The sequence below is a fragment of the Lynx canadensis genome, chromosome C1, assembly GCF_007474595.2.
Source record: "Lynx canadensis isolate LIC74 chromosome C1, mLynCan4.pri.v2, whole genome shotgun sequence".
Taxonomy (NCBI): Eukaryota; Metazoa; Chordata; class Mammalia; order Carnivora; family Felidae; genus Lynx; species Lynx canadensis.
In genome coordinates, this window is record NC_044310.1 from 23422760 (window position 1) to 23450727 (window position 27968).

General features: G+C 54.9%; 1 protein-coding gene across 1 annotated transcript; it reads left to right on the forward strand.

Annotated features, from left to right (window-relative positions):
- The first annotated feature begins 2931 nt into the window (after window positions 1–2931).
- SERINC2 (serine incorporator 2) lies at window positions 2932–22391 on the forward strand. The gene is given in 13 exon segments (XM_030326878.1): window positions 2932–3015; window positions 11872–12033; window positions 12835–12849; window positions 12851–12935; window positions 12938–13025; window positions 13415–13494; window positions 13960–14097; window positions 14274–14443; window positions 16000–16094; window positions 16403–16430; window positions 16432–16544; window positions 20756–20971; window positions 21837–22391. Coding segments are annotated over 13 exon segments (1365 nt in total). The 5' UTR covers window positions 2932–2976; the 3' UTR covers window positions 21973–22391.
- Window positions 22392–27968: the final 5577 nt, after the last annotated feature.

The window sequence follows — 27968 nt, forward strand, 5'->3', positions numbered from 1 at the left end:
TAAGAAAGGATGGGACAAGAATGGACCGGGGAATGCTGGGGGTCACTGGGAGCTTGATCAGGGGATTATTCTATATTGAGATTTGAAAACTGAGGCCCGGTGAGATCAGATTGGAGAAGCCTTGGGGTGAGTGGCAAAGAAGGTAGAGATTGTTTCCTTTGGCATCTGGAGAGCTGAGCACCTGCCTGGGTTGGGTGAGAGGCACAGAGGGATGGACCAAAGAACTCTTGCATATTCTCTCAATGGGCACAGTTGACATAGTTTGATGTGGTTGGAAAAGCTGTGATGATCTTGAGTCCCCCACCTCCAGTGAGGCTCAGAGAAGCTGCTGACCGTGATCTTGCCTCCGGAGACGTGAGAGACAGAGTGACTCTGGTCCACGCAGGAGGTTCAAGACGGGGAGAGGGCTGGGCGGGCTGCGCAAGATGCAAGAAACGAAGCCTCTTTACCTCCTCATTTCACCTCTCAATAACCCCCTGAGATAGCTCAAGCAAAAATCATGGTCTCCATTTTACAGATGAGAAGCATGAGGCTGAAGGAGGAGGGGTCGCCGGGAGAAAGCAGCCCAGTGAGTTATCCACAGCGCGGGCGGCCCCTCCATGCAGGGTGCCGTGGGGGCCGGGGGGGGGGGCCGCACGCCTCGGTCTTGGGGATCTCGGGGAGGGGGGCACCAGGACAATGGCCGTGCATCACTCTGCTCTGGAAAATGGCGACCTAAAACCAGACGCGGCTGGGTCTTTGTATTTGGGGTCCTGTTAATCCCTCCCTCCTTTCAGACGACTGCTTCTTGCTTCGAGTGCTTTCTCCATGTCCACAACTGCTCAGTGAAGTTAAGCAGCATGAGCACCCCCATTTCAGGGGAGGTGATGGAGGTGCAGTGACACCCCCCGCCCCCCCCCCCGAGCTATTGCTTATCTTGGTTTTGGACGCCTCCTCCTGGATCAAGGCTGTGGGAGACAGGGAGAGGCTCAGGAAGGAAGCCTTAGGCCCTTGGGGCACACGTGTCAGAAGAAGCTGACCCAGGGTGGACAACTGTGAGAAGGGCTCACTTCAGACTGCTTGGTAGCATTCTAGACACAGAGGATGGCTGGAGAGAAGAGGGCTGGGAATGGGCTCTTTGGGAATCAGACCAGTCACAACCAAGCTGAGGAAACTAGGCTTACAGTAGAATTCAGACATGCATTCATTTAGCAAGCACCAACCACTTGCTGCGTGCCAGGCCTGGTGCTGGCATAGATGCGACTTGGACAAAGTCTCTTGAGGGTCTCAGACTAGGCCAGCATGCGCCTATTACTGCAGAGAAAGAGGGGGTATCGTCACCTCTGCTTTCCAAGAGAGGCAGTGAGATGTCAGGGGCAGACCTTGGGTTCTGAGGTCAAGGCCAGGCCTGGTGGTCTTCCGGCCCCGCCCTTCTGACCTGTGTGGCCTTGAGTAATGATAACGAGAACATGCCATAGTCACGGCCACTGTTCGTTCCATGCTCAGCTGCCATATAGCACATCATTTTACCTCCCTGAGCCTCAGTTTCCTCATCCGCAAATTGGTTGGGGTGGGCAATTAGTCTACTTCTCAGCGTTATTGTGGGGCTTGAATGGGACCGTGTGGGTGACAGAATTTGGTACATGCTCGAGCTTTGTGGTAACTTTAGTTATTTGTGAGGCCATAACAGGGGCCTGCTTGGTAGAAAACATAGAAGCTGGCGGATATTCGTTCCTAATTGGGCCGGGTAGTGGTTTGGAGGTGTTGGTCGTTCTCTTTACTGAGAAGGTAGGTATGGGACGCGAGCAAGGCTTCCAAGGGGGTGGGGGGCAAGGAGAAAAAGTCTCCCAAGAAAGGGGGGCAAGGAGAAAAAAAGACTTTCTGGGAGTGGGGAAGACTTTCCGGTGGCGGCAGGGGAGGCAGTCATGTGGACAAAAGTGTGGAGGAGGGAAACTGTTGGGTGTGATTGTGGAACAGTCCTGGTCACAATTAATAGCCTGACACCCTATGAATCACCCAAGGAGGCAGTCAGGCCGGATCTTTGGCCCCAGGGCCAGCTGTGAGGCACCTAGACCTCCTGCCCTAACATTATCTGTATAGGGTTGGGTGAGGAGAGGGCTGGAGGGTAAACTGAGAGTAATTACAGAGCTCCCCTTCTGGGTCTCTCCCACCTACCCTGCAGTGTGGTCGGCTGGAAATGTGATCCACCCACCCCTTCTGACCTCCTTAGCTGGGGGCCAGAGTTTGGGCATCTCTAGGCGGCAATAAGCCGGCCAGCAGGAATGGCTCAGGGGAGCGGGTGGCCCAAGACAGGAGTCAACAGGTGGATGGAGGGAAGGATGGCTGAAAGAGTGTGAGGCCGGGGTCTTAGGAGCAACAGGGAAGATGAAGAGCTCACATTTGTCAGGCATCTATTATGTGTCGTAACAGCCCCATGAGGTGGGCGTCCTCACTTTACAGATGGGGAAACTGAGGCTCAGAGAGGTGAAGCGACTTGCCCAACTTTCTTTATCCAATCATGCGCCATTCAACACCTATGTTTTGGGTAGAGGCTCTACACCGAGGGGTTTGGGGTGACCACAACTTGGCCTCAGCGCCTTGGGAGGGGGGCAGTGTTGTAAGGTCGCACCGTGGCCTCGTTCGGACTCGAACCCGGGTCTCGGTATTTCCAAACCCTCGCTTTGGACCAGGACTTGCACCCGGGGCAGAGTCGGGTCGGCGGCACGGCTCGCACGGCCGCGGGGAATCCTGGCCCCCCCCCCCCCCCCCCCCCCGCTCACTTTCCCTACCGGTCTCGCCCGGGCACACCTGCCCCAGGTGAGTTTCGGGAGGCTCCGAGCGCCGCCGGAAAGCGACGAGCGGCTTCGGCAGGTGGGGCTGGGCGGGGCGGGGGCGGGGCCCGGCCGGGGCGGGGCGGGGGCGGGGCCAGGACCGGGCGTCCGGAGCCCCAGCGAACCCGCCGCCGGCGCCCCGCGCCCCGCGCCCCGCGCCGCCGCCATGGGGGCCTGCCTGGGCGCCTGCTCCCTGCTCAGCTGCGTGAGTCCCGAGCCCCGAGCCCGCCCGCGCGCCGCCGGCTCCTTCTTTGGCCCCGCACTTTTGTCCCGTCGTCTTCCTCCAAATAGTTTCTTCTTTTTCCTTCCTCCAAACTTGTCTTTCGGGGCCCGCACCCCGCCACCTCGCCCCTCGGGTCCCCGTGTCCCTCGGCCCCCCCCACCCCCATCCCGGACCCGCGGGCGCCGGGGACAGCTGGTGTCCGGGGCTCGGGTTACCGCCGGGGGGAGGGGTCGGGCGCGCCGGGGTTGCGGGGGGAGGGGAGGGCCTTGGGCGGGCGCCCCTCCCGGGGACTGGGGACACTGAGGCCCAGAGCCCGGGTGGGGGCGCGCCGCGGCCCCCGCTGGCCCAACTTCCTCGCGGGGCGCCCCTCGTCTCCCTCTCGGACATTATGATTCTTTGTGTGGCCCGCCTGGTCCCTGCCCCTCTCTGCGGTGTGTCTTTCTCTGTCCCTCAGGCAGTCCGTCCGTCAGCCTGTCGCCCTGCCCGCCTGCCTCAGTTTGTCCATGTGTATTTGTCTGACATCTGTTCCTGTCCGTTCGTTTATCCGACTGTCTTTGTCCGCCCGTGGCTGCTCCATCGCTTATTGTCTCACGGGTGTCTGTCCGTCTGTCCTACCGTCCAGTTCTGTCTCTCTGTCTCCGCGTCCGTCCCTGCCTCATTCAGCCTGGTTCACGCTAAGTGCCGGGCAGTTCCCCAAGGAACCCCAGCCCCTTCCCACTCTGGGCCCCATAGCCTGAAATGCGGGTGGGGAGGAAGCCCCCATCCGCCTTTCTAAGCCACCCCTGAGTGAGGTCGTTTTGGTTTGTCACCGCCACCGGGCCCAACTCTGGGTTGGAAAACCCAGGAATTGAGAGACTGGGGGGAGTACCTGGGCGCCTGGGCCCAGGGACCTGGGGTGGGGGGCAGCCAGCCTCTGCTTTGGGGCCCGCAGCCAGCAAAGGGGAGGAGCTTCAGCCAGACCCCGGCTGGGAGGCCCCTTCTCCTTTCCCTCTTCCCAGCCCCCTCTCCTTTCCCTCTTCCCCTCATTAAACCCGAGGTTCATTCAGGCAGCTCCCTCCCCCTCTGCCCTACACAAAGAGGAACAGAGAGGAAGAGGGGGGTCTGGTGGCTGCTGAATCTCAGGACTTGCTTTCCTTTGTCCCTGATTTGTGTGTGCGTTAGGATGGGATGTAAGGGTGGCAACTTAGGGATCTAGCGATTTACTTCACAACCATTTTCTGAGAGTGATATCTGCACAGAAAAGCTGTCGAGTGGGTCTCTGGACAGTCCCTGTCCTCTCTGGGCCTCCATTTACCCACCTGTGAAGTCTGTGTGGGCGCACGTGTGCAGAATCAAGATCTGGTCCCCGAGATCCCTTTCTGCCCAGTGAATTCTAGGGTTGGGCTGGCTCTCGTGGCCAAGAGGGGTTTGCTTCCTGGTGGGGGAGGGAGAGCTTCCTCCAAGTTGACCAGATTTCCATTTGGCTGCGCTAGCTTGGGAGTGGCACCCGTTGAGGGGCGACCTGCCAATCCCCTATGCCTGGTCTCTCCGCCTCCTTCATAATGCCATTTGAGGAAGATTGAAAAGTGCCCCACCCAGTTCCTGGCCAATAGTGAGCTATTGTTATTATCATCTTGGAAAGGTGGGTGGAGAATTCCCTCTGGAGCCTAAGCTGGTCACTGAGTCACGGAATCCGAATCCGACAAGGCTGAGACCAGAAGCCACATGACAGGTTTGCTCGAACCCTCAACACGCAGATGAAGAGAACTGCGGCTCAGAGAGGTTAGCTGACTTTCCAAAGGTTGCACAGTGAACGGATAGGGAACCGCACAGTCAAGATTAAAATCTGATTTCCTGGTCCAGGCGCTGTCCAGTGGTGGCACAGGCCAGCACTGCAGTGAGCACTATATATGTATCCCGTCATTCAGCCCTCACAGTGACCCCAGTGAGGTAGTTAATCATTCTCACAAATGGGTCAGAGAGGGAAGGTTATTTCTCCACAGCCACACAGCATTAAGCGGTGCAGTTGGGTGTGACTGGACACTGATAACAACCTGTTTCAATGGAGATTTGCCCCATAGGAGCAAAGTTCTAATAGGGGGTTCCTGGGCATCTTTGGGGGAACATTCTGGAGTCTGAGGATCCTTGGAGAAGACTTCTAGCCTTGACATATTTGCATCCGCCCATCATGCCCTTGGGTCAGCATTTGTATTGGGCCGAGCATGAGTCCTGGCTCAGAGAAGATAAGATGGTCCCACAATGGGATTCTCTCTTTCTCCCTTTGCCCCCTCCCCTGCTCATCCTCTCTCACACTCTCTCTCTAAAATACATAAAATAAAATAAAGATGGGCGCACAACAGGATGGGAGTCACAGGGCAAGCCAGCACACGGCCGAATGTTTCGGGAGGGCCTCCTTGAATATCTGCCTGCCGTAGAATCTAATTCTCTGCCCTCTAGGTGTGAGGGAGCAGGAAAGGGTCAGACTATGGGACTCAGATCCTGGTGAGGGCAGTGACTTCGGCCCCTCCATCTCTGCTTGTGTGACCGTGGGCAGTCACTGGTCCCCTCTCCCTGGGGCTGAGAGATTAGGAAGTGGGGAGAACGGTGGGGCCTCTCTCAGTTGGGACGATTAAATGGAACTGAGATGAACACGCCAGTATATTTAGCAGGAAGCTCGCCTGCAGTGGCTACTCGAAGCACCCCACGGTGGTCAAATGCTCAAGACCACATTCGAGGAAGTGGTCAAGCCCGTGACATCCCGGCTGTCTGATTGTAGAGACTGGGCTCTGTCTGAGCCACTTCACTGTCCTGCCCACAGGAGCCCATTTTATGGCAGAGGAAACTGAGTTCCACGGTGGGGAAAAGGCTATTACTCTTAGTGCTGCAGGGGGAAGTGAGCGTGCACTGAGTGTTTTGGGGGCTGATCTCTTCTCTCTTGTATTTCGTCTAGTCCTAGGTTGGCTCAGCTGGTAATGGGGCTGTTCATGAAGTCTACAAGGTGCATCCCATCCTTGCTGGGACCAGTTTTTTGTATCATTGTGGCAAAATATCCATAACATAAAATTTACCATTTTAGGGGTGCCTGGCTGGCTCAGTCTGTAGACCATGCAAGTCTTTTTTTTTTTTAATTTATTTATTGTTTAATTTACATCCAAGTTAGTTAGCATATGGAGCAACAATGATCTCAGGAACAGATTCCTTAATGCCCCTTCCCCATTTAGTCCATCCCTCCTCCCACCACCCCTCTAGCCACCCTCTGTTTGTTCTCTATATTTAAGAGTCTTTTATGTTTTGTCCCCCTCCCTATTTTTATATTATTTTTGCTTCCCTTCCCTTATGTTCATCTGTTTTGTCTCTTAAAGTCCTCACATGAGTGAAGAACATGCAACTCTTGATCTCGGGGTTGTGAGTTTGAGCCCCAGGTTGGGTGTAGAGATTACTTAAGAATAAAATCTTGGGGCGCCTGGGTGGCTCGGTCGGTTAAGCGTCCGACTTCAGCCAAGTCACGATCTCGCGGTCCGTGAGTTCGAGCCCCGCGTCAGGCTCTGGGCTGATGGCTCAGAGCCTGGAGCCTGTTTCCGATTCTGTGTCTCCCTCTCTCTCTGCCCCTCCCCCGTTCATGCTCTGTCTCTCTCTGTCCCAAAAATAAATAAACGTTGAAAAAAAAAGAAAAAGAATAAAATCTTAACGGGGCGCCTGTGCGTGGCCCAGTTAAGCGTCTGACTCCAGCTCAGGTCATGATCGCACAGTCATGTGAGTTCGAGCCCCACGTCGGGCTCTGTGCTGACAGCTCAGAGCCTGGAGCCTGCTTGGGATTCTGTGTCTCCCTGTCTCTCTCTGCCCCTACCCCACTCGTGCTCTTTCGCTCTCAGAAATAAATAAACATTAAAAAAATTTTTTTTTCTTAAAAAGATTGCATTTTAACCTTTTATTTTTTGGTTTTCAAGGAGCTTGTAATTTATCTTAGGAAACATGGTATATATATTTAAAATGGAGGTCTGTTTTTATGATATCGAAATGATACCATCCCAGATGAACGAGAGGGGAAATATCGTGGGTTCAAGCACACAACAAAAACTCTGGGATCTGTCTTCCTTCCCTTTTGGAATCTGTTCCACCAGCGCTCTCGCCCTGTTCCCAGAGGTACCGCCCACCACCCCCTCTGTCTGTCTTCCGTCTGTGCCCAAAGTGACATTTCTGTAATGCAGATCTGATGCTCTGCTTCCTCTGCACCAGTCTTGCTCATGGCTTTCAGGATAAAGTGCAGACTCCCTGGCACTGCCCGCAGGGACCTTGGCCGTCACTTCCGTCACCCCTGTAGCCTTTCTTGCCAGCTGCCCCGAAGCAACAGTGTTTCTCACAGCTTAGCAGGTGCCAATCCCCTTGTAGGAACACCTTTCCCTTCCCCACCTAGCTAAGTGCTCACTCTTCTTTGAAAACTGCCCCCTCCTTTTTCCTTCTTGTGGTGAAATCCACATCACATGAAACTGACCAGTGTAGCCATTTTTAAGTGTGGGGGTTCAGTTCACATTGTTGTGCTGCCAGCCCTCCATCTCCAGAACTTTTTAATCTTCCCAAATTGAAAACTCCCTGCCCATTCAGTAATAATCCCCACCTCCCTCTCCCCAGCCTCTGGTAACCCCCCAGTCTGCTCTCTGTCTTTCTGCTTTGTGTCACTCACTGTAATGTCCTCAAAGTTCTTCTGTGTCGTAGCATGTGTAGAGCTTCCTTCCCTTTAAGGCTCAGTAATATTCCACTGTATGGATAGACCGCGTTTCGTGGTCCACGGATACTTGGTTGACTTCCACCTTTCGACTGTTGTGAATAACGCTATTATAAACTTGAGTGTGCAGATACCTGTTTGAGTCCTTGCTTTTGACTAATACCCAGAAGTGGAGGGCCAGTTGGTTTTAAACAATACAGCTTTATTTTTTTTTAATGTTTGTTTTTGAGAGACAGAGCACAAAAGTAGGGGAGGGGCAGGGAGGGAGAGAGAGACACACACACACACACAGAATCCGAAGTAGACTCCAGGCTCCGAGCTGTCAGCACAGAGCCTGACGTGGGGCTCAAACACACAAACCATGAGACGATGACTTGAGCTCCTCAAGTAGTGAGGTGAGCTCCTCGTTGTTGGCAGTGTGTGAACGGCAGGGGCTACCTTCCGGGTGATTCTTCATTAGAAAGTCTGGACCAGTTGAATGCCAAGGAGCCCTGCAGCCTGAAAACACTGAGATGCGGGGCTACCTGATTCCCCTTCCCGAGGACCCTACCTGATTCCCCTTCCCGAGGACCCGGCTGCTGCTAGGACACAGCCAGTGTTCTGGTGCCTCTCTGTTGCTGCGGTTCCCCTGAGTGCATTTGGGGGAGGGGGTTTGTAATCGTAGCACAGGAGCAGCTCCGTGGCTGCCTTGGCTTCTCACATTGCATCATACGTGTTAGTCCGTGTTGCTCTGCAGCCCGGTGACTTTTTTCTTTCCTGCCCCTGTTACGGTCCTTGGAGTAAATGGACCACCCCTGGCCCCTGGTGCAGGACATTTAGGTTATTTGCAGTCTTTTGAGATTCTCATAGGCCCGTAAAACCTAAAGCTTCGTGTCCATTTTATTTTTGTCTTAATGTAAAACATTTTTTTAACGTTTGTTTACTTTTGAGAGCCGGGGAGGGGCAGAGAGAGAGGCAGACACAGAATCCCAAGCAGGCTCCTGGCTCTGAGCTGTCAGCACAGAGCCCAACTCCGGGCTTGAACTCACGGACCGCAAGATCATGACCTGAGCTGAAGTCGGACGCTTAACCAGGCGCCCCTTGTCTTCATTTAAAAGTTTTCTTCTTTAGTAATAAAATCAACTTTATTGAGGCATAATTTATATTGACTTCTGTTTAGCTACACGTACCCACTTAAGTATCATCTACGCATCTGCTGCATTCAGCAGAGAATCCCTCTTAGGTGAGGACCAAGATGTCTTGATGGGCATTTAGTTCTTTTCAGTTTTCCCCTAGTCCTTTCCTTGTGTGAACAGTGCCGCGATGATCTTGCATGTGCGCGTGTGTATGCGTGTATGCACATGTCTGCCCTCGCTCGCGTGAGCTGTTAGCTCTGTAGGAAGAGGTTCTTGTAGCAGCGATGCTGGAGGTGGAGTGACCCGGTCAGAATGTAGGAACGATTCCAAGGTGCCCAAGAACCCACCGGAAGCCGCTGGTGGTGGTGGCTGGTGTGTGTCTTTCTCTCCCCGGTCTGGTCTGTCTGGCTGCCGGCCCTGGGAAAATTCCGAGGTTTCGAGTGTCAGCAACACCTGGATTTTGATCTCCAAGAATTAGAGTGAATGGAAAGGCCAAGCCCCCTCCCCCTTCCCCGATTGCAGTGGGGAAGCTTTTCTTAGGTCTCAAACGGAGATGGTAACAAGCCAGAGCCAGGCTCTGACTCGGTCACCTCAACTTCTGGCTCCCGAGATCAGTGCTTGTGGGCCTCCGTTGGCTTTTTCTGGCATTGGAGGGACTGTTTTGACATTAAATGAGACTGCCATTGATGAGCTAGTGAGCCCTTGGTACAGACGGACATGAGCTCAAACCCCAGGTCCTCAGCTTACTTGCTATGTATGACCTTGGTCGTGTCGCCTGAGTCATTTTCCCCATTTGTACGTGGGAGGTTACGACACACTTACTCCATAGTGTCAGCGACACTTAATGTAGGTAAGGTGCTTGCTTACCAGGGTGCCTGGGACCGGATAACTCATAAAGGATAGCTGTCACTATCACTCCTTGGCTCTCAGCACCGCTGTCCACTTGCCGGGTGACTCTGGCACATTCTTAACCTCTCTGATCTCAGTTTCCTCATCTGTAAAATGGGACTAATAGCCAGTCTGTCTGATAGCCAGAATGTTCTTTATGTCTGTAAAACACTTTTCTGGCATTTGCTTGTCCCCTCACCCCCCAGAAGGTGGCCAGGGGTAGGAGGCAGGGCTTGCGGTGAGTGCCGCAACGTGTAACCGTGAGTTGCTGGACAAGTTATGATATGGGCCATGAAGAAGAAATTCATTCTGCAAGTATTTCATTTCATTGTACTTGGCTGTGCGGGTGAGAGAGGTGGGTAACGGGGCATTTCCAGGGGCGTTTCTATTCTTGGGAAGAAGGGAAGGGGAGACGGGAGGGCAGCTACATTTCAAGCAGACTGTGCTGCGTGTCTGGTGACCAGTCCAGAAAGTAGGGTGCTGGGTCCCTCTCAGCCTGCTCTCCGTAGAGCCAGTCTCGCAGTGTAAGGCTTTTCCTGTCCCCAGCTTTAACCCCTTGATGGGTGCCCTCTGCTCTTAGGCTGCACATGGCTGCCGGGCCCCGCCAGCCTGGCCAACCTCGCCACTCCCTGCTCGCCAAAGCTTCCGTCACAACGGCCTCTTTCTCTTCCTCCATCGTCCGGCTCCTGCCTGCCCCAGAGCAGCCTCCGCCTCTGTTCCCTCTGTCTGGAACACTCTTTCTTCCCCTTGGTCGGGAGGGCCTCCTCATTCTCCAGCTCAGCTTAAATGTCACTTGTTCAGGGAGGGGACCCGCTACCCCCAGTCTAAAGTGGGCCCCCCTCAGTGACTCTCAGGGCAGCACCTACCAGGACAGGCGTAATGATGGTTGAGTGTGTTCCTGTAGGAGGGCAGAGCCGGTGTCTTTCTTGCTGTTGACTCTTAAATGCCTGGGTGAGGAGCTGGGGCTGTTTGGGGGAAGATAGACGGGTGACCAGGTATATCTGGTGGCGGGCCCGGTTCCCAGGAGGGTCAGCCTTCTTTTGGGGCGCCAGCTGTGAATACTGTGACATCAGCAGCCCCCAGAGTGATTTCAGCCAGTCCCAGGGAGGCCAGGGGCTGACTGGCGCCAGCTTGGGCAGAGGAGCCGGGAGAGGGAAAGGGTTAGACCGCCCCGGAGCAGGAAATCACAGCCACTCACAATTCTACATTCCATTCATTCAGCAGGCGTTTCTCTGAATGTTTCTTGAGGTCTTAACATATGTCGGGGGCTATGCCAGACACTTTGCCTTTGTTCACTAGGTAGTCACTGAGCTCCTGCTGTGAGCCAGGCGCTATCCCCCGCTTTCTGGGATGACCACAACCCCTGCCCTGGTGGAGCTGACGTGCTAGAAACATTGGGGGGGGGGACACACATGAATAAAATAGAAGGCTAGTCAGATGATAGTAAGTCCTATGGAGAGAAGCTAAGCAGGGAGCGGAGAAAGGAAGCCTGAGCGGGTTACAATTTAAAATTCCTGGGGCATGTGGTGACTCAGTTAGTTGAGTGTCCGGACTTCAGCTCAGGTCATGATCTCACAGTTCGTGAGTTCAAGCCCCGCATCGGATTTACTGCTGTCAGCTCAGAGCCCACTTCAGATCCTCTGTCTCCCCCACCCCTTCCCCTCCCTGCTCACTCCCTCTCAAAATGAATAAACATTAATAAATGAAATAAAATTCCTGTGACAAGTAGGTACCGTTATGATTCCCACCTTATAGAAGGGGAAACTGAGGTTCAGAGAGGTTGAGTGAGTTAAATACGGTCACACAGCTTATCAGGGCTAGAGCTGGTCTTCTAGATGGATCTATCTATCTATCTATCTATCTATCTATCTATCTATCTATCTTTTACCACTCTGCTTCCCCCTGCATCAGAAACAGTGTGACCCAACCTTTTCGAGGCTTGCTTTCTTCTGGGGCTTGTAAGTTAAATGGGATAATATCTGGGGAGGAGGTGCGCCCCTGTCTGGCAAGAGGAGGGCAGGCTCCGCCAGGATTCGGGGACAGGGAAGGGGGGGTGGTCATGGGTGCTCCTGCTCGGATGGGGAAGGGGAGAGGAGGGGGGGAGTAAGGGTGCCGTCCTGCCCTCCCCTGCAGGCATCCTGCCTCTGCGGCTCTGCCCCCTGCATCCTGTGCAGCTGCTGTCCCTCCAGTCCTAACTCCACCGTGACCCGCCTCATCTTCACGGCCTTCCTCTTCCTGGGGGTGCTGGTGTCCATCATCATGCTGAGCCCTGGTGTGGAGAGTCAGCTCTACAAGGTGAGCGGCCCTGAGGGCAGGCAGGGGAGCGAGGTGGCCTGGAGGACTGGCCCGCAGCGAAGGCCCCGCTGCTGCAGGCTGGGGGTGCCCAGCCCTCTGAGGACGCTGGGCAGGAGTGACCCGGGTTGGTGACAGGGGCGTTTCTTCACGTGGGGAGGAGAGTTTGAACCTCACGTGGGAGTTCTGGTTTCTCCTAAGTCTCCCTTGGAGAATCTTACTAATCATCGTTGTCCCCTGGACACTGGCCCCGGGGCATGCTGTCCCCTCCTTAGTGCTCAAGCCCCGTTTGGGGGTCCTCTCTTCCCGTCCTCCTCCGCGTTTCATAGCCTGGCACAGATCCAGGGCGACATTTAGGCCAGTGGCTCTGACACGTGTGCGCGTGTGTGAAGGTACGAATGCCCTGGGGAGTGTGCTAGAAATGCAGACTCTCAGCCCCCGCCTCAGAGACTCCGAGAGGGGCCCTGGAATCTCACTTTCCCCCAGAATCTCCGGGGGTTCTGATGTGGGTGATGGAGGAGAGCACTAGGGGGAACCCTGCTTTCGACAGAGCCATGAGGTCCTGAGGCTGCAGGTGCGACAGCAGGGAGACCCGCAGAGAGTAACGACCCGTGACTGGACCCTGTGTCCCCATCTGTCCCGGGTTGGGTGGGGGGGGGGATGCTCACTCTCAGGAGTTCAGCCCCAGCGGGGGGCAGGGGTGCAGATGGAGGGGAAGGAGGGGGCTTCCCTCCTGGCAGGCCTTGGCAGAGTCGGCCCGGGGTTCCGGGGGCAGGGCCTTCACGCTGCTCTCTCTCCCCTCAGCTGCCGTGGGTGTGTTGAGGAGGGGGCCGGGACCCCCGTCGTCCTGCAGGGCCACATCGACTGTGGCTCCCTGCTCGGCCACCGCGCCGTCTACCGCATGTGCTTGCGACGGCAGCCTTTTTCTTCCTCTTCACCCTGCTCATGCTCTGCGTGCGCAGCAGCCGGGACCCCAGGGCTGCCATCCAGAACGGGTGAGGGCGCCCCTGCCCGCAGCTAGGACCCCCTGCCCGACTCCAGCTCCAGGCCCTGCCCCCACTCAGGAGCCACCAAAGCACAGAGATCAGCTCAGTTAGTTGCTCCCACTTCTCAGATGAGTAAGTCAGAGAGGGCAAGAACATGCTAAGGCCGCACAGCACTGTAGTGACACGGTTGGGGCAGGAACCTGGGTGATCACTGTCACTCCAGCTTGGTCCTTCCCTCTGCCCCTCAGGGTTTTTCAAGGGCCAGGACAGACTTTCTGTGCCCATCAGACCAGTAGAAAGTCCCTCTTCACCTGTCCCAGTACCTGCTCTTTGGGGGTGGGAGTTCTGGGGCCCACCCCCCACTTAGACCCCCTGGCGCTCCTCGCCACCCCCAATAGATTTTGGTTCTTTAAGTTCCTGGTCCTCGTGGGCATCACCGTGGGCGCATTCTACATCCCTGACGGCTCCTTCTCCAACGGTAGGCGGCCTTGGTGGGAGGGATGGGGGCTCCCAGGGGGGAGGTGGGGTCTCCAGAGGGAGGAGCACTGGTGGGGATTGCTCTTTGCCTCGGCACACGGACCCCAGACTGCTGGCCGGGTCACTGCCCCCCCCCCCCAGGGAGACAGCACCCTGGTGCTTGGCCACATGGCCTTTAGACAACGTGGGGGGACCTGCGGAACGTGCCTCAGCCTGACCCTGCCACCTGCCACGCAGCATCTCTGTGCATGGCTAAGGACATCCCTGAGGGCAGGGACTCTGCTGTTTTCTCAGTGTCGCATCGCAGGGGCGTGGCATGAACGGTTGTCAACTGGATACATGTGTGTGAGAGGGAGACAATGGGAGCGTGCCTGCTGCGTAAATCCCAGGAAGCCCGGCGCTCAGGCTGCTCCCCTACAGCCTCGCCTCCTCTCCCCTCCCCTCTCCCTCCCCTCTCCCCACCCAGTCTGGTTCTACTGTGGTGTCGTGGGCTCCTTCCTCTTCATCCTCATCCAGCTGGTGCTGTTCATCGACTTCGCGCACTCCTGGAACCAGCGGTGGCTGGGCAAGGCCGAGGAACGTGACTCCCGGGCCTGGTATGCAGGTGAGCACCGCCACTCAGCCTCCAGACCCCAGGGACTGGGACTTCCTGAGCGTCAGGGCGTCCCCGCAGCTACAGGAAAGCTGAGGGCTCACACAGGGGACTGCCCAACAAGCCCCCGGAGGGCTCGGGGGTCCCTGTGCCTCCTGACTCTGCTGCTTGCCACCCTTCCTGCCCAGGCCTCTTCTTCTTCACCCTCCTCTTCTACACGCTGTCCATTGCGGCCGTGACGCTATTGTTCATCTACTATACCCACCCCGGCCCCTGCTACGAGGGCAAGGTCTTCATCGGCCTCAACCTCACTCTCTGTGTCTGCGTCTCCATTGTCGCCGTCCTGCCCAAGGTCCAGGTGAGCCCGCCTGTCTTTGCCCATCCTGATGCCAGGCCCCTTGGTGTGTGGGACTTCTGGTGGGAACCTTGGGGTCCTGGGACGGGGCTGTTAGTCACAGAGGCTTGGGCTAAGAGTGTGGACTCCCAAGTCAGCCTCCCTGGGTTGGAGTCCCAGTTTGCACATCTACATGCCGGGTGTCTTTAGGAAAGTGCCTTAACCTCTCTGTGCTTTTCTCTTCTCAAATGTAAAAATGAGGATAATACCTAGTCTTTGGAGTTATTTGCAGGATGGAGATAGAGTTTGTGAACACACAGAACAGGGTCGGGAGTATAAGTATCCATCAGACATTAACTGTTGTTATCATTGTTGTCTTTATGGAAATCGGGAGACCGTCAGGGAGGACCACCGAGCAACGATTCCTAGACCTCTCAACAGGGGTGCTGGGAGCTCCACAGTTTCTAGTCCCAGAACATCTAGGGTAATGGGTGGGGCCTCCCCAGGTTCATCGTGTGCTTTTCAGAAAGCCTCTGAGCCCAGGGATGCTTCATGGTTGGGGATCTCGCCCCACCAGGGACTTCACAGCTAGCTTGGGTAGCCTTTGAGAGTCTTTAGCAGAAAGGTGGGGAACCTCCCTTCTGGTCAGAGCCTCTATTTCCAGGTGAGAAAAACTGAAGCCCACAGAGGGTGATCCCTCTGTCCCAGCTCACACAGCAATCAGTATTCATTCAACAAAATACTTCCAGAACACTTACTGTGTACCAGGCCCTCTTGTAGGTGGAGAAGAGGGGGAAGAATAACAATAGCTTCCAGTCGATGGCATCTGTCCTGTCATTTAGTCGTGCACCGTCACCGTCCCCACTTTCCACTTTCATACTTTCTTGGAGGAGGAAAGACACTCGCCTGAGGTCACCCAGCTGGTAGGGGGCAGAGCTAGGGGTGGAACAGGCAGACTGTCTCCAGACCCTGTGCTTTTTTTTTAAGTTAGTTTCTTTCTTTCTTTCTTTCTGAGATGGAGAGAACAAGCGGGGGCAGGGGCAGAGAGAGAGGGGGGAGAGAGAATCCCAAGCAGGCTCTGCACTCCCAGCGCGTAGCCTGATGTGGGGCTTGAACCCATGAACAGTGAGATCGTGACCTGAGCCAAAATCTAGAGTCGGATGCAGGCATAGCGAGTGCAAAGGCCCTGAGTGGGGGAGAGGGTTTGGTGGGTTCTGTGGACAGAGAGGAGGCCACTGTGGCTGCCCTGCGGTGGGAGGTGGGCGGGGAGGAGCTTGAGGGGGCGTGGTCAGGTGGAGAAAAAAGCAGGGGTGAACACGGAGGGCTTTAATTCAGAGTGAAGCGTTCTCAGCAGGGGAGGGACTGAGATGACTTGTTAAGAGAAAGAATGGAGACTCCATGTTTGGGCAGCCGGGGTGGGTGGTGGGTGGCCTGGGTACTGTGTTCTCCCGAAGGTGTGGGGGGGATGGCCCTAGGGTGCTGGGGCTTTCTGAGGTCCCTGGTTGGGAGGGAGTGGGCTAGGTGTGGGTGGGGTGGCCCCCACGTCTGACGGGGTCTTCCTGATGGATTGCCTCTGCCAGGACGCCCAGCCCAACTCGGGTCTGCTGCAGGCCTCCGTCATCACGCTCTACACCACATTTGTCACCTGGTTGGCCCTGTCCAGTGTCCCTGGTGAGTACAGGCCTGGATTGGAGGAAGCCTGGGCTCATTCCTGGGTCAGTAGCGACCTTCTGGGGGGGCTGGAGACCCTCACAGGTGTCAGGGACACCTCAGCCCAGCCTGTTCCTCATGCTAGTCCTTCAGGGAGTAGGAGGACCCTCTCTGTTCCAGGATCTATTTCCCTGTCATCTGTCTGCTAAGTTCTGTCTGTCGCTGGGATTTGGATGATCAGGTTGTATGTCTTGTCTGTCCATTTGGGTTGGCTGTCTGCCCTACCTCAGACCTGGCCTGCATGGCTGAGGGTGACCGGTCTCCCATCCCTAGACAGAAATGCAACCCTCACCTGCTGACCCCACTTGAGCAACGGGACGATCCTGGCAGGCCCCGAGGGCTACGAGACTCACTGGTGGGATGCACCGAGCATCGTGGGGCTCATCATCTTTATCCTGTGCACCGTCTTCATCAGGTAGAGTGGGGGGTCTGGCTTCTGGGGAGGTGTCCACGTTGGCGGGGCCTGATTTTCCGCGAGCAAGGGGGAAGATGTGGGAGCCAAGACACCAGGCCGGGAGGCGCGCTCGACACGTGCAGGTCCAGCATTGTGCTAGTGGAGAAACCGAGTCCCTCGGGGGGGCACAGCATGACTGGGCTGCGGAGGCAGGGTTGGACGCTGCCTCCTGGGCCAGGGACGCTTCTTACACATCTGGGCCAGGGACTTGCCCAGCTCGGTAGGGGCAGGCGCCTGTGGGGGCAGGGGAGAAGCCTGGACTGGGGTCAGCAGGTACAGGCTCTGTCACTCATCTGCTGTGTGGTCTTTCTGAGCTTCAGTTTCCTCTTCATAAAGGAAGAGGGTAACCTCCGATGCCCAGGGTGGTCGTGACCCCTACAGTGTCACCTGAGAGGGGGCAGCTCATACTTAAGATCACACAACTTAAAAAATTTTTTTAATGTCTGTTTTATTTTGAGAGAGAGAGAGAGAGAGAGAGAGAGAGAGAGAATAGAGGGGGAGGGGCAGAGAGAGAGGGAGACACAGAGTCCAAAGCAGGCTCCAGGCTCCAAGCACAGACAGGGCTCAAACCCACGAAGCGTGAGATCATGACCTGAGCCGAACTAGATGCCCAATCGGCTGAGCCACCCAGGCACCCACATAACAACTTTTTTTTTAATTTATTTTTTAAATTTTATTTTTTACATTTACATCCAAATTAGTTACCATATAGTGCAACAATGATTTCAGGAGTAGATTCCTTAATGCCCCTTACCCATTTAGCCCATTCCCCCTCGCACAACCTCTCCAGTAACCCTCTGTTTGTTCTCCATATTTAAGAGTTTCTTATGTTTTGTCCCCCTCCTTGTTTTTATATTATTTTTGCTTCCCTTCCCGTATGTTCATCTGTTCTGTGTCTTAAAGTCCTCATACGAGTGAAGTCATATGATGTTCGTCTTTCTCTGACTAATTTCACTTAGCATAATACCCTCCAGTTCCATCCATGTAGTTGCAAATGGCAAGATTTCGTTCTCTTTGATTGCCAAGTAATACTCCATTGTATATACATGTGTATATATATATATATATATATATATATATGTGTGTGTGTGTGTGTGTGTATACATATATATATGTATATATACACACGTATATATATACACACATATATATATATACCACATTTTCTTTATCCATTCATCCATTGATGGACATTTGGGCTCTTTCCATACTTTGGCTATTGTCGATAGTACGGCTATAAACATGGGGGTGCATGTGTCCCTTCGAAACAGCACACCTGTATCCCTTGGATAAATACTTAGTAGTGCATTTGCTGGGTCCTAGGGCAGTTCTATTTTTTATTTTTTGAGGAATTTCCATCCTGTTTTCCAGAGTGGCTGCACCAGCTTGCATTTCCACCAACAATGCAAAAGAGATCCTCTTTCCCCGCATCCTCGCCAACATCTGTTGTTGCCTGAGTTGTTCATGTTAGCCATTCTGACAGGTGTGAGATGGTATCTCATTGTGGTTTTGATTTGTATTTCCCTGATGATGAGTGATGTTGAGCAGTTTTTGATGTGTCGGTTGGCCATCTGGATGTCCTCTCTGGAGAAGTGTCTATTCATGTCTTTTGCCCATTTCTTCACTGGATTATTTTTTTCTTTGAGTGCTGAGTTTGATAAGTTCTTTATAGATTTTGGATACTAACCCTTTATATCCGATATGTCGTTTACAAATATCTTCTGCCATTCCGTTGGTTGCCTTTTAGTTTTGCTGATTGTTTCCTTCGCTGTGCAGAAGCTTTTTATTTTGATGAGGTCCCAGTAGTTCATTTTTGCTTTTGTTTCCCTTGCCTCTGGAGACATGTTGAGTAAGAAGTTGCTGTGGGCAAGATCAAAGAGGTTTTTGCCTGCTTTCTCCTCGGGCATTTTGATGGCTTCCCGTCTTACATTTAGGTCTTTCCTCCATTTTGAGTTTATTTTTGTGTATGGTGTAAGAAAGCGGTCCAGGTTCATTCTTCTGCATGCCGCTGTCCAGTTTTCCCAGCCCCACTTGCTGAAGAGACTGTCTTTTATTCCACTGGATATTCTTTCCTGCTTTGTCAAAGATCAGTTGGCCGTACGTTTGTGGGTCCATTTCTGGGTTCTCTATTCTGTTCCATTGATCTGAGTGTCTGTTGTTTGTGCCAATTACAACTTTTTTTAAAGGGGCATCTTAGCAAGTGTTTATCGGTATGGACCCTGGAGCCAAACTGCCTGTGTTTGAACCTGTCACTGCCACTCACCAACAGGGTGATCTCTGGCAGGTCACTTAACCTTTCTTTCTGTGCCTTAGTTTGCTGATCTGTAAAATAAGGATAAAAATAGTACCTACTTCACTGGATTGTTGAAAGATTATAGATGAGTCAGTATGTATAAGGCACTTAGAAAAGAACTTGGCAGGGAGTGGGAGCCAAGTGTTTGCTTTTATTGCCAATAGCTGTGAACATTTATTTGCACAGCTGGGTGGCGGTGAGTGACTGTTTTGTGAGGGTCACCAGATGCTAATACTGAGCAGAACTGCTGTTTACACTCAATCTGGCTGACTCATTACTGCCTCCTCGAGGCCCCACATGGCTCCCAGCGCCGCTTCCCATGTCTCCCCTCACGGCCAGGAGGGAGCCTCTGTGCCGCTCCTCTCTTCTCCCCGAGTCGCCCATCCCGGTCAGGGCCCGTTCCCCTAAGAGCAGCACACCTGTCTCGGAACATTTTGAGGCCGTTGCACATTTTGTTTTGTTTTGACCTTTTTTTCAAAACCCTTTCTCCAAGCCAAGCCTGGGCAGTTCACAAACGTCTCTCTTCATCACCTCCTTTGATCCCTTTTTCAACCTAGAAAGGCCCACATCACCTCCAATTTGCAGAAAAGGAAACTGGAGGCCCAGGAGGAGCAGGCGCCTGTCTGAGGCCGTGAGCATGCAGTGGCCGCAGACCTTGAGGACATGGTCCCCGCTGGTGGCGATCCAGGCACCGAGCTGTTGCCCGCTGCTTCCGGAACGCACGCCTCCCCGGCCTGTGGTCACTGGGCAGCGGCTCTGAGAGCCCCGGGGCCTGTCTGTTCTTTTTTAATTTTTATCTTTCTTATTATGTTGATATATTTATTTTTTGAGAGAGAGAGAGAGAGAAAGAGCAAGCCGGGGAGGGGCAGAGAGAGAGAGAGAGAGAGAGAAGAGAAATCCCAAGTAGGCTGCATGCTGTCAGCACAGAGCCTGGGGTGGGGCTCAAACCCACGAACCATGAGCTCATGACCTGAGCCAAAACCAAGAGTCAGATGCTTAAATGACCGAGCCATCCAGGCACCCCAGGGGCCTGTCTGCTCTTAGCATGGTTCTTAGAACCCAGGAAGCAAAGAAGTGTGAACAGCTATGCCCAGCTACGTCCCTGGGACCTGGGCTCCTGTGTATTAGATGTCAGCATGATGTTTTGGTGATCGGGGGTCAGCGAAAGCTCAGTCAGTGACTTCTCCACTTGATGGGGTGGGGCTGGGGCCCAGAGCTCCTGCTTGTCACTTTTTTTCTAAATGCAAGTTGGATCCGCAAAATTGCCTTGTGTCTCAAACTATTAAATACTGTTAAAAATACCAAGACCTCATTACAGAAAAGAAATGACAAAAAACCATTACTCTTGTATTTTTAAATTATAAACATGAAGAAAGGGGACATAATTGGTAAAACCGCTCACCCAGTAGAAGGAAAACGAACTTGATAGCAAATGAGCGTTCTTAACGATTAACATTATTAGTGAATGTCATACCTGGCATGTCACTGGCGGTAGTACTGGGTACTCAGTACCTGTTTACAGACCTGGCGAATGGACAACCTGAGTAACAGTGCTTGTTTCTTTAGTTTATACTCTGTGCCGGGCATAGTGCGAGGGGCTTTACCTTATTAATCCTCCTGGCAAGCCTACAAGGGAGGTGCCGTTCTCCCCAATTTTACAGAGGCTCAGAGAGGTTACGTGTCTTGCCTCAGGCCACGGAGGGAGTGGGAGTGGAGTTCAGAGTCAAAGCAGTTAGATAGTTTCTGGGCCCAGCGCCTAACCAGCAGGTCACCGGGCCCCGAGTTTCCAGAACCGTTGTGCCCGTTGCTGTGACCGACGCCCTGGCTCACGAGGCCGCCTGGAACCGCCCACCTGCCTCCTTCCTCCCTCCCCCCGCAGTCTGCGCTCCTCGGACCACCGGCAGGTTAACAACCTGATGCAGACAGAGGAGTGCCCGTCCGCGCTGGAGGCCACGCAGCAGCAGCAGGTGGCGACCTGTGGGGGCCGGGCCTTCGACAATGAGCACGATGGCGTCACCTACAGCTACTCTTTCTTCCACTTCTGCCTGGTGCTCGCGTCCCTGCACATAATGATGACGCTCACCAACTGGTACAGGTGCGTGCAGCCTGGCCGCGCACGGATGGAACCCACCGTGCCAGGATGTGTGGGGCACACGTTTCCTCTCCTCTGGCCCCTCCCTGGGTTCTTCCTGATGCTCAAGGCTTGGGTGATGTCCAGGACCCTCCACAGAGCCTGCCCGTCCGTGCCCCAGCTTCCCTGCTCGGCAGCTGGCACCTTCACTAAGCCCCTGAGAAGGAGGCGACCGCAGGCTTGTGCAGGGCACATGCGGGTGTACAGATCACGGGTGGTGATTTGCATTCTGAGGTCAGAGTTGGGATTCACGGTGGGAGGGTTAGGATTTAGGGTGTGGGGTTAGAATCAAAGTCACAGGGTCAAGAGTAAGAGTCATGAGGTCAAGAGTTGGGATTGGGCACACACAAAGTCACAGATTTGGCCATTGGGTTAAAATTGGGGCTAGCAGGCCGTAAAGCCAGGATTGAAGTTTCCAGGTCAAGGAGCTACGATTTAAGAGTCAAGGGGCAGATTTAAGGTCAGAGATATCAGAACTTGGTCGTAAGACCAGGGGCCAGGGATGGAGTTACAGGATTGAGGGTCAGAGGCCAGGTTGGAGGTCAGGACTGGAGCTCCAGGGTCCCCAAGTGAGGTTATAACATAGTCTAGGATGGGGTCAGTGTTGAAATTGAGGTCAGGGTCAGGTCGGTGGTATTTGTCGAAAGCCACATCTAGGGTCAAAGACATAGCTAAGGCCAGGTGTCAAACCTATCAAGAGAGGGGGGCTAGGGTTACAGAGTCAGAGCCAGAGTCGAGGTCAGAGGTCGCACCGGGGTCGTAAGGGCAGGGCCAGATCTGCGGTCACGGCGCCGGGGGCCCGGCTCACTGGGATCATGGTGTGTCGCAGACCCGGCGAGGCCCGGAAGATGATCAGCACGTGGACGGCCGTGTGGGTGAAGATCTGTGCCAGCTGGGCGGGGTTGCTCCTCTACCTGTGGACCCTGGTGGCCCCCCTCCTCCTGCCGAACCGAGACTTCAGCTGAGGCGGCCCCCTGCAGCCAGCCCGCTCGGAGTCTCCGGGTTCAGTGAGTCTGCCACGCTGAGCCCCTACCCCTACCCCCCTCCAGGACTCGCCTCTGAGCTGGGCCCCCTGTTCTTAGTGCCTTCAGGGATGAGATCCGGACCACAGAGCTGCCTCTTCCTTACCTTTGTCCCCTGTCACCTGTACTCCCCCTCTTGGGGAAAAAAGGGCCCCTTGTGCTCAGGCTCCCCAGGAGAGGGTCCTGAAGGAGAGAAGCACTCAGAGCCACTCGGAGAGTGGGAACACTCCCCACGATGGGGTGCCCAGCACTGAGGCCTGGATATTCCTGACCACGTCCCCCAGGGCACCCCGCCCCCTTCCCGGACTCCGTGCCTTACCGAGTCTCCAAGATTTTATGCAATAAACAAGCCAGTGCACGTGCCTCCCCATGTTCTGTGCCCCTCACCCTGGGTGCGGCCCCCATGCCATCTGGGGCCAGTGTGGGGGTGGACACAGAATGTCAGAGCTGAGGGGGTCAGAGGAGGGACCTGGGCTCTGTTCTGTAGGTCATGGGGAGCCTTGGGGTGGAGGCGGGGCAGGCTACTGGAGAAGGAGAGGCTTTGGAAAAAGGAAGTCTGGGGGCCAGGAAAGGGCCTGGAACAGTGTCTGCACGAGGGGTGGTGAGGCCAGAGTCAGGCTGGAGAGGGGAGTTTGTGCAGGGTGGCTGAGGAGGCCATCTTTGGTGTCCTACCAGTGCCAGCCCTGAGCCCCTGCCCACCTCTGGCCTGCCTCCAGGGTCCTACTCCTTCCTGCTGTAGTCGTGGTCCTTGCCACCTGCTTTGGGTCAGGTGCCTTAGGCAACACGGAGAAGAATCTGACCCATCACCCAGACTCAGTGTGCTGTGGAGAAGAGCATGCACTTGAGTCAGCCAAGCTGGCTCACACCCAGTGAATCTTGGAAGCCGTGGGGCTTCTGTGGGACTCCAGGCAAGTCTTTCCCCTCTGGGCCCTGGCTCTTCATCCATCAGCCGGGAAAACGCCGCCCACTCCCAAGCTGTTGGGAGGCACGGATGAAGCAGCCTCCGTGACGTGCCTGGCAGGTGCTCAGAGTACGATCAGTTCCCATCTCCGAAGGTGCACGGTGATGCAGGGAGGGAGAGGGGCTACAGACGGGCTCCTGGTTCGGCCCCAGGGCCTGGTGTGAGCCAACGACTGACCGTAGGCCAGGCATCACTTCCATGTGTGGGTGTGACAGATCGGCATGGACGTGACTGGGTTTGCCGGGTGCTGGGGGTGCAGTGGCCAGGGACACGTCTTCCAGGGAGCTCCTGGATCGTGGGGGGGGGGGTGCAGGGGTGGAGGCAGCACAGGTGCACAGGGGTGCACTGCGGGGACACCTGACACGGGCCAGGAGTCAGGCCAGACATCCTGAAGAATGCGTGGAAGCCAGCCAGGTCAAGAGGAATGGGAGAAGGCAGAGGGGACATCATGTGAGCAAGAGAGAAAGTGGGGGAGGGAGCCTGGGTGGTTCAGTAGCTTGAGCATCAGGCTCTTGATTTTGGCTCAGGTCATGATCCCAGGGTCATGAGATAGAGCCTGCTTGGGATTCCCTCTCTCTGTCTGTCTGTCTGTCTGTCTCTCTCTCTCTTCCTCTGCCTCTCCCCTGACCGCGCATGCTCTCAATCTCTCTAAAACAAAAAATAAATAAATGAAAAATTCTTAGAGAGAGAGAGGGAGAGAGGCGTTCCAGGATAATGAGGAGTGCGGGGTGGCTGGTGTGCAGGGCATGGGGGTGGGGGGCGGTCAGGAGTCGGTGTGAGCTGGGAGAGATGGGCTGGGCCGGGATCATATAGGCCCTTGGGGGCCATTGTTGAAGCGATCAGATGTTATCTTCAGTGTAGAGGGGAACCATGGAGGGTTTTGGAGCAGGGTAGGAGCAGTGAAGGTGGGAGGCAATCACGGGGAAGCCCCAGAAGGCTTCGAGCTGAGCAGTGACATGGATGGGTTGTTATCTTAGAAAGATTCCCCTGGGGCGCCTGGGTGGCGCAGTCGGTTAAGCATCCGACTTCAGCCAGGTCACGATCTCGCGGTCCGTGAGTTCGAGCCCCGCGTCGGGCTCTGGGCTGATGGCTCAGAGCCTGGAGCCTGTTTCCGATTCTGTGTCTCCCTCTCTCTCTGCCCCTCCCCCGTTCATGCTCTGTCTCTCTCTGTCCCCAAAAAAATAAATAAACGTTGAAAAAAAAAATTAAAAAAAAAAAAAAAAGAAAGAAAGATTCCCCTGGATGAAATGGAGGGTGTGGTAGCTGGGACAGGTGCCAGGGCCCGGGAAAGAAGGCAGGGGGTGGGGGTGTGGTCTGGAGCCGGGCCCAGGAAGGCTTCTCTCAACCCTGGGACAGACCCCGGGGATGCTGTTGGCCCTGGGTGCCTTTCAGCCCAAGGAAACCCTCTCCATGAGGCAGCCTGTTCCTTCCCCCACCCACCCCATCCAACATTTCATTAGTTTCCTCATTTCACCTTCGGGAGAAAAAGCCCACGCTGTGCTCCTGCTAACCTTTCTTACGAGCTTGTAGAAGTGGACCGTTTTGTCCTGCTTTTGTATCCTCTTGCTCTATAGTCTTCAAGTTATTCATTCAACAAACATGCACCGAGCGTGAGTTCTGGGCCAGGGTCCGGGCCGGGGGCGGGCCTGGCAGGGAAGGAGGCGGAGGCCAGGCTGAAGAGTCTGGATCCCTGGCTAAGGAGTTTCAGGTCCCAACTTGGGGGTCACCGCCTCTGAGAAGCCACCTGGGTTTCTCTCAGACAGCCCCCAGCGGTATTTCCCCAGTCCCTGTTCTGCCCTCCAGGAAGGCGATGGCCACGCTCGCTCACCTGGCCATGGACTGACTCTCTGGGCCGAGCGAGCGTGAAGCCCGCAGATCACGTGGGGCAACGGGCAGTGCGGTGTACTGGAAAGCTCTGCGGGCTCCGCTCCGGTCCTCTCTGCACGGCCGCCACACCATGGGACCTTTGGCAGCTCTGTCGCGGCCTCTGAGCCTCAGCTGCAGCTTCGGTACAATGGCAGCCGTAGCGGTTCTGTGAACCATAAAAGCATGGTGACCCTGTGGGCCGCGCGGTGTGGTAACGCGGCAGACGCTCCCAATCCCCTCCTCCCTTTCCTGCCACCCTCGCAGGGGCTGGCGAAGTCAGCCGGTCACTTTGCAGCTTCCCTGAGAGAAGGGGGCATCTGACCACATTGTGGCCGATGACAGCCAAGTGGGATGGTAAGGAGCCATTCTAGGGGAGGGGCTGCTTCTCTTACGAGGCACCGTTTGTCCCCCACCAGCCCCCCCCCCTCCTGTCTGAACACAAAATGTGATGCCTGGGGCTACAGCAGCCTCCCTTGGGACCGTGAGGCACCAAGCTTGACGATGGGAAACCAGAGGGAGAGGACTGTGGGGCGAGAGACAGAAGGAGTCTGGGTCCTCAGTGCGCCCTTGAGCTGCTGCCTGTCTCCACGCTTCTGTGACGCGAGGAAAACCAATGTCAATATATTGGAGCCCCTGTTAATTGGGTATACGGTTCCCTGCAGCTGAATGTATTTCTGGCATAACATGTGACGTGATCGTTAATTTTAGTGATAATAAAAACAATAAACAAGAGAAACTATCCCAGGACTGTTGGGTAGCCATAGTGTAGCACGCACACTCATAGATACGGATATATAAATAAATGTATATATTATGTACTTATATACCATGCATGTCTGTTTAGTAGCAGGAGAAACTGTGACGAGATCGTTTTTTGAGACACTGATTTTTCTGTGCTCTCCCAAACACACGCGGGAGAAGAAAGTTCTAGATCTCGCTGCCTTGGGGGAGGTTTGAGGGAGAGCGGGAAGCGGGAGGGAGAGGTTACCTGCGAAATAACCCTTCCCCTCCTACCTTTGGTATCCAAAAGCCCAGTCTGTTGAGAAGCTTCTGGGCAGTGGGGGAGGGGCAGTGAGGGGGCAGCACAGGTGCCTCCTGGAGGGAGAGGAGAGAGGAGAGAGGAAGAGCCCCTGCAGAAACTCGATGAGAGATGAGGCCATTTCTCCCAGACCCTAAAGCAGTTCTCTGTGACAGAAGAGGGGGTAGGGCGCTGTGGGTTCTGTTAGCAAGGGTGGGGGTCCCAGTTTCCTGCTGAGCTGGGGGAGCTGGGCAGAGCCTGGGGGAGCTGCTGGGACCTGGGGAGGGGTGTGTGTGGAGGGAGTGGAAGCTCAGTTTCCACCTGGCGACTGGTCTCGCCCGCTCTCCCCACTCCCCGCCTCGCTGCTACACGTGACCCCAGGACTTTTGCACTTATCTTGGAGGGGCAAACAAACAGTACAAGAGTGTGAAAAGCATTTATCTGCTTCGCTTTTTCAAGCAGCAGCGGAGGATTCTATTGAATGAATACGATTTATTTCACTAAGCCTCAGTTGATGGGCATTTACATTGTCTTCAGTGGTTTTCTTTTTTCTGTTTTCTTTTGCCTTTGCTGCTGGCTTTGAATCTGAGACCAACAGAGTAGATGAAGTCTACTCACAGCGTGGCTAGGCCGAGGCTGTGCAGTGAGAGGGCAGGCCCGCCCCGGCGCTGAAGGGCTGAAGCATCATGGTGAGGGGTGCGTGGCAGACGTGGGAAGGCCCAGGCTTCAGAGATTGCAGACTGGAGACCAGCAAGTGGGTCTGGTCTGGCCCTTGCTGCCTTTAATTTTTTTTTTTTAACGTTTATTTATTTTTGAGACAGAGAGAGACAGAGCATGAACAGGGGAGGGGCAGAGAGAGGGAGACACAGAATCCGAAACAGGCTCCGGGCTCTGAGCTGTCAGCACAGAGCCCGACGCGGGGCTCCAACTCACGGACCGCGAGATCATGACCTGAGCCGAAGTCGGCCGCTTAACCGACTGAGCCACCCAGGCGCCCCTGGCCCTTGCTGCCTTTAAAACAAGAACCATCGCAAGGATTGTGGTGTCTTTCTGTGGAGCACACCCTCCCTCAACCTGTCCCCTCCTCAGTGTCTGCCTGCTGCCTCATCGTGTCAGTGCCCCGCCCGGCCCACGATGACCTCTGTTTGCAGCCCTGATGCAGGGCCAGGGGACTGTGGCTGGGGCCCTGCGGGGGCCTGAGACCTGTCCTCCCTCCTCTGAAATGCCTCAGGCGCAATGGGCTTGGTTGGCCTCAGCCTTTCCCTGTTCTGTTTCCCAGGGGTCCCAGGCTGGAAGGGCCCTTGGGACGGGCAGTGCCCTGTGATGACCAGATCCAGGCTCCCGTCCTGGCCTCTCCTCTCCCCTCAGCTTCCTTTCCAGTCAACGGGAGTCCCTGCCCTGCGGGGTCCTGTTTAACTTCAGCTGCGAGCAGCGCCGGACATCCTGCTCACGTACTCATTCGTTCCACGTGCCCAGGGCGCCAGAACTCCACGCACAAGACCATCCCAGTTCCGACACCAATTGCAAAGTCAAGGGTTCCAAAGTTTGGTTATTCACTAGAAGGACTCACCGAACTCACTGAAAGCTGCTCTACTCGCGGTTACAGTTTATGATAGGAAAGGGGCAAAGATGAAAATCAGCCAGGGAGAAGATTCTGTGAAAATCAATCAAGGGAAACCTCATGAAAGTGGAGTGGAGAGGCCAGAAGGGGGAGCTTTCCTGGGCTACCAACTCAGTGTGGATCCCAGGAAGAACTGTCAGAATCATCAGTTACAGGCCCCCCACAGGAAAAGCTGTACATTCAATTTCCTACAAGAAATTGACCACCTCAGCCACTCAGCCAATGAGAAACCACCATTGCCCTGAGTTCTTGCTTTTTCTCCAGTGGACTTTTGTTCAAAACCATCCCTCCCGACTTCCCGTCTTCTCCATAAAACAACATTCCTCTTTTTTGTTTGTTGGCTTAGCCTACGGTTTGTGCCATAGCTTGCTTGTCCCGAATTATCTGATAACCCCCGAATAAGCCTATTTTTTGCCTGGTAAAGTAACTGTTTTGTTTTTAAGGTCAACGACACGCAGGGTGGAATCCGAGGA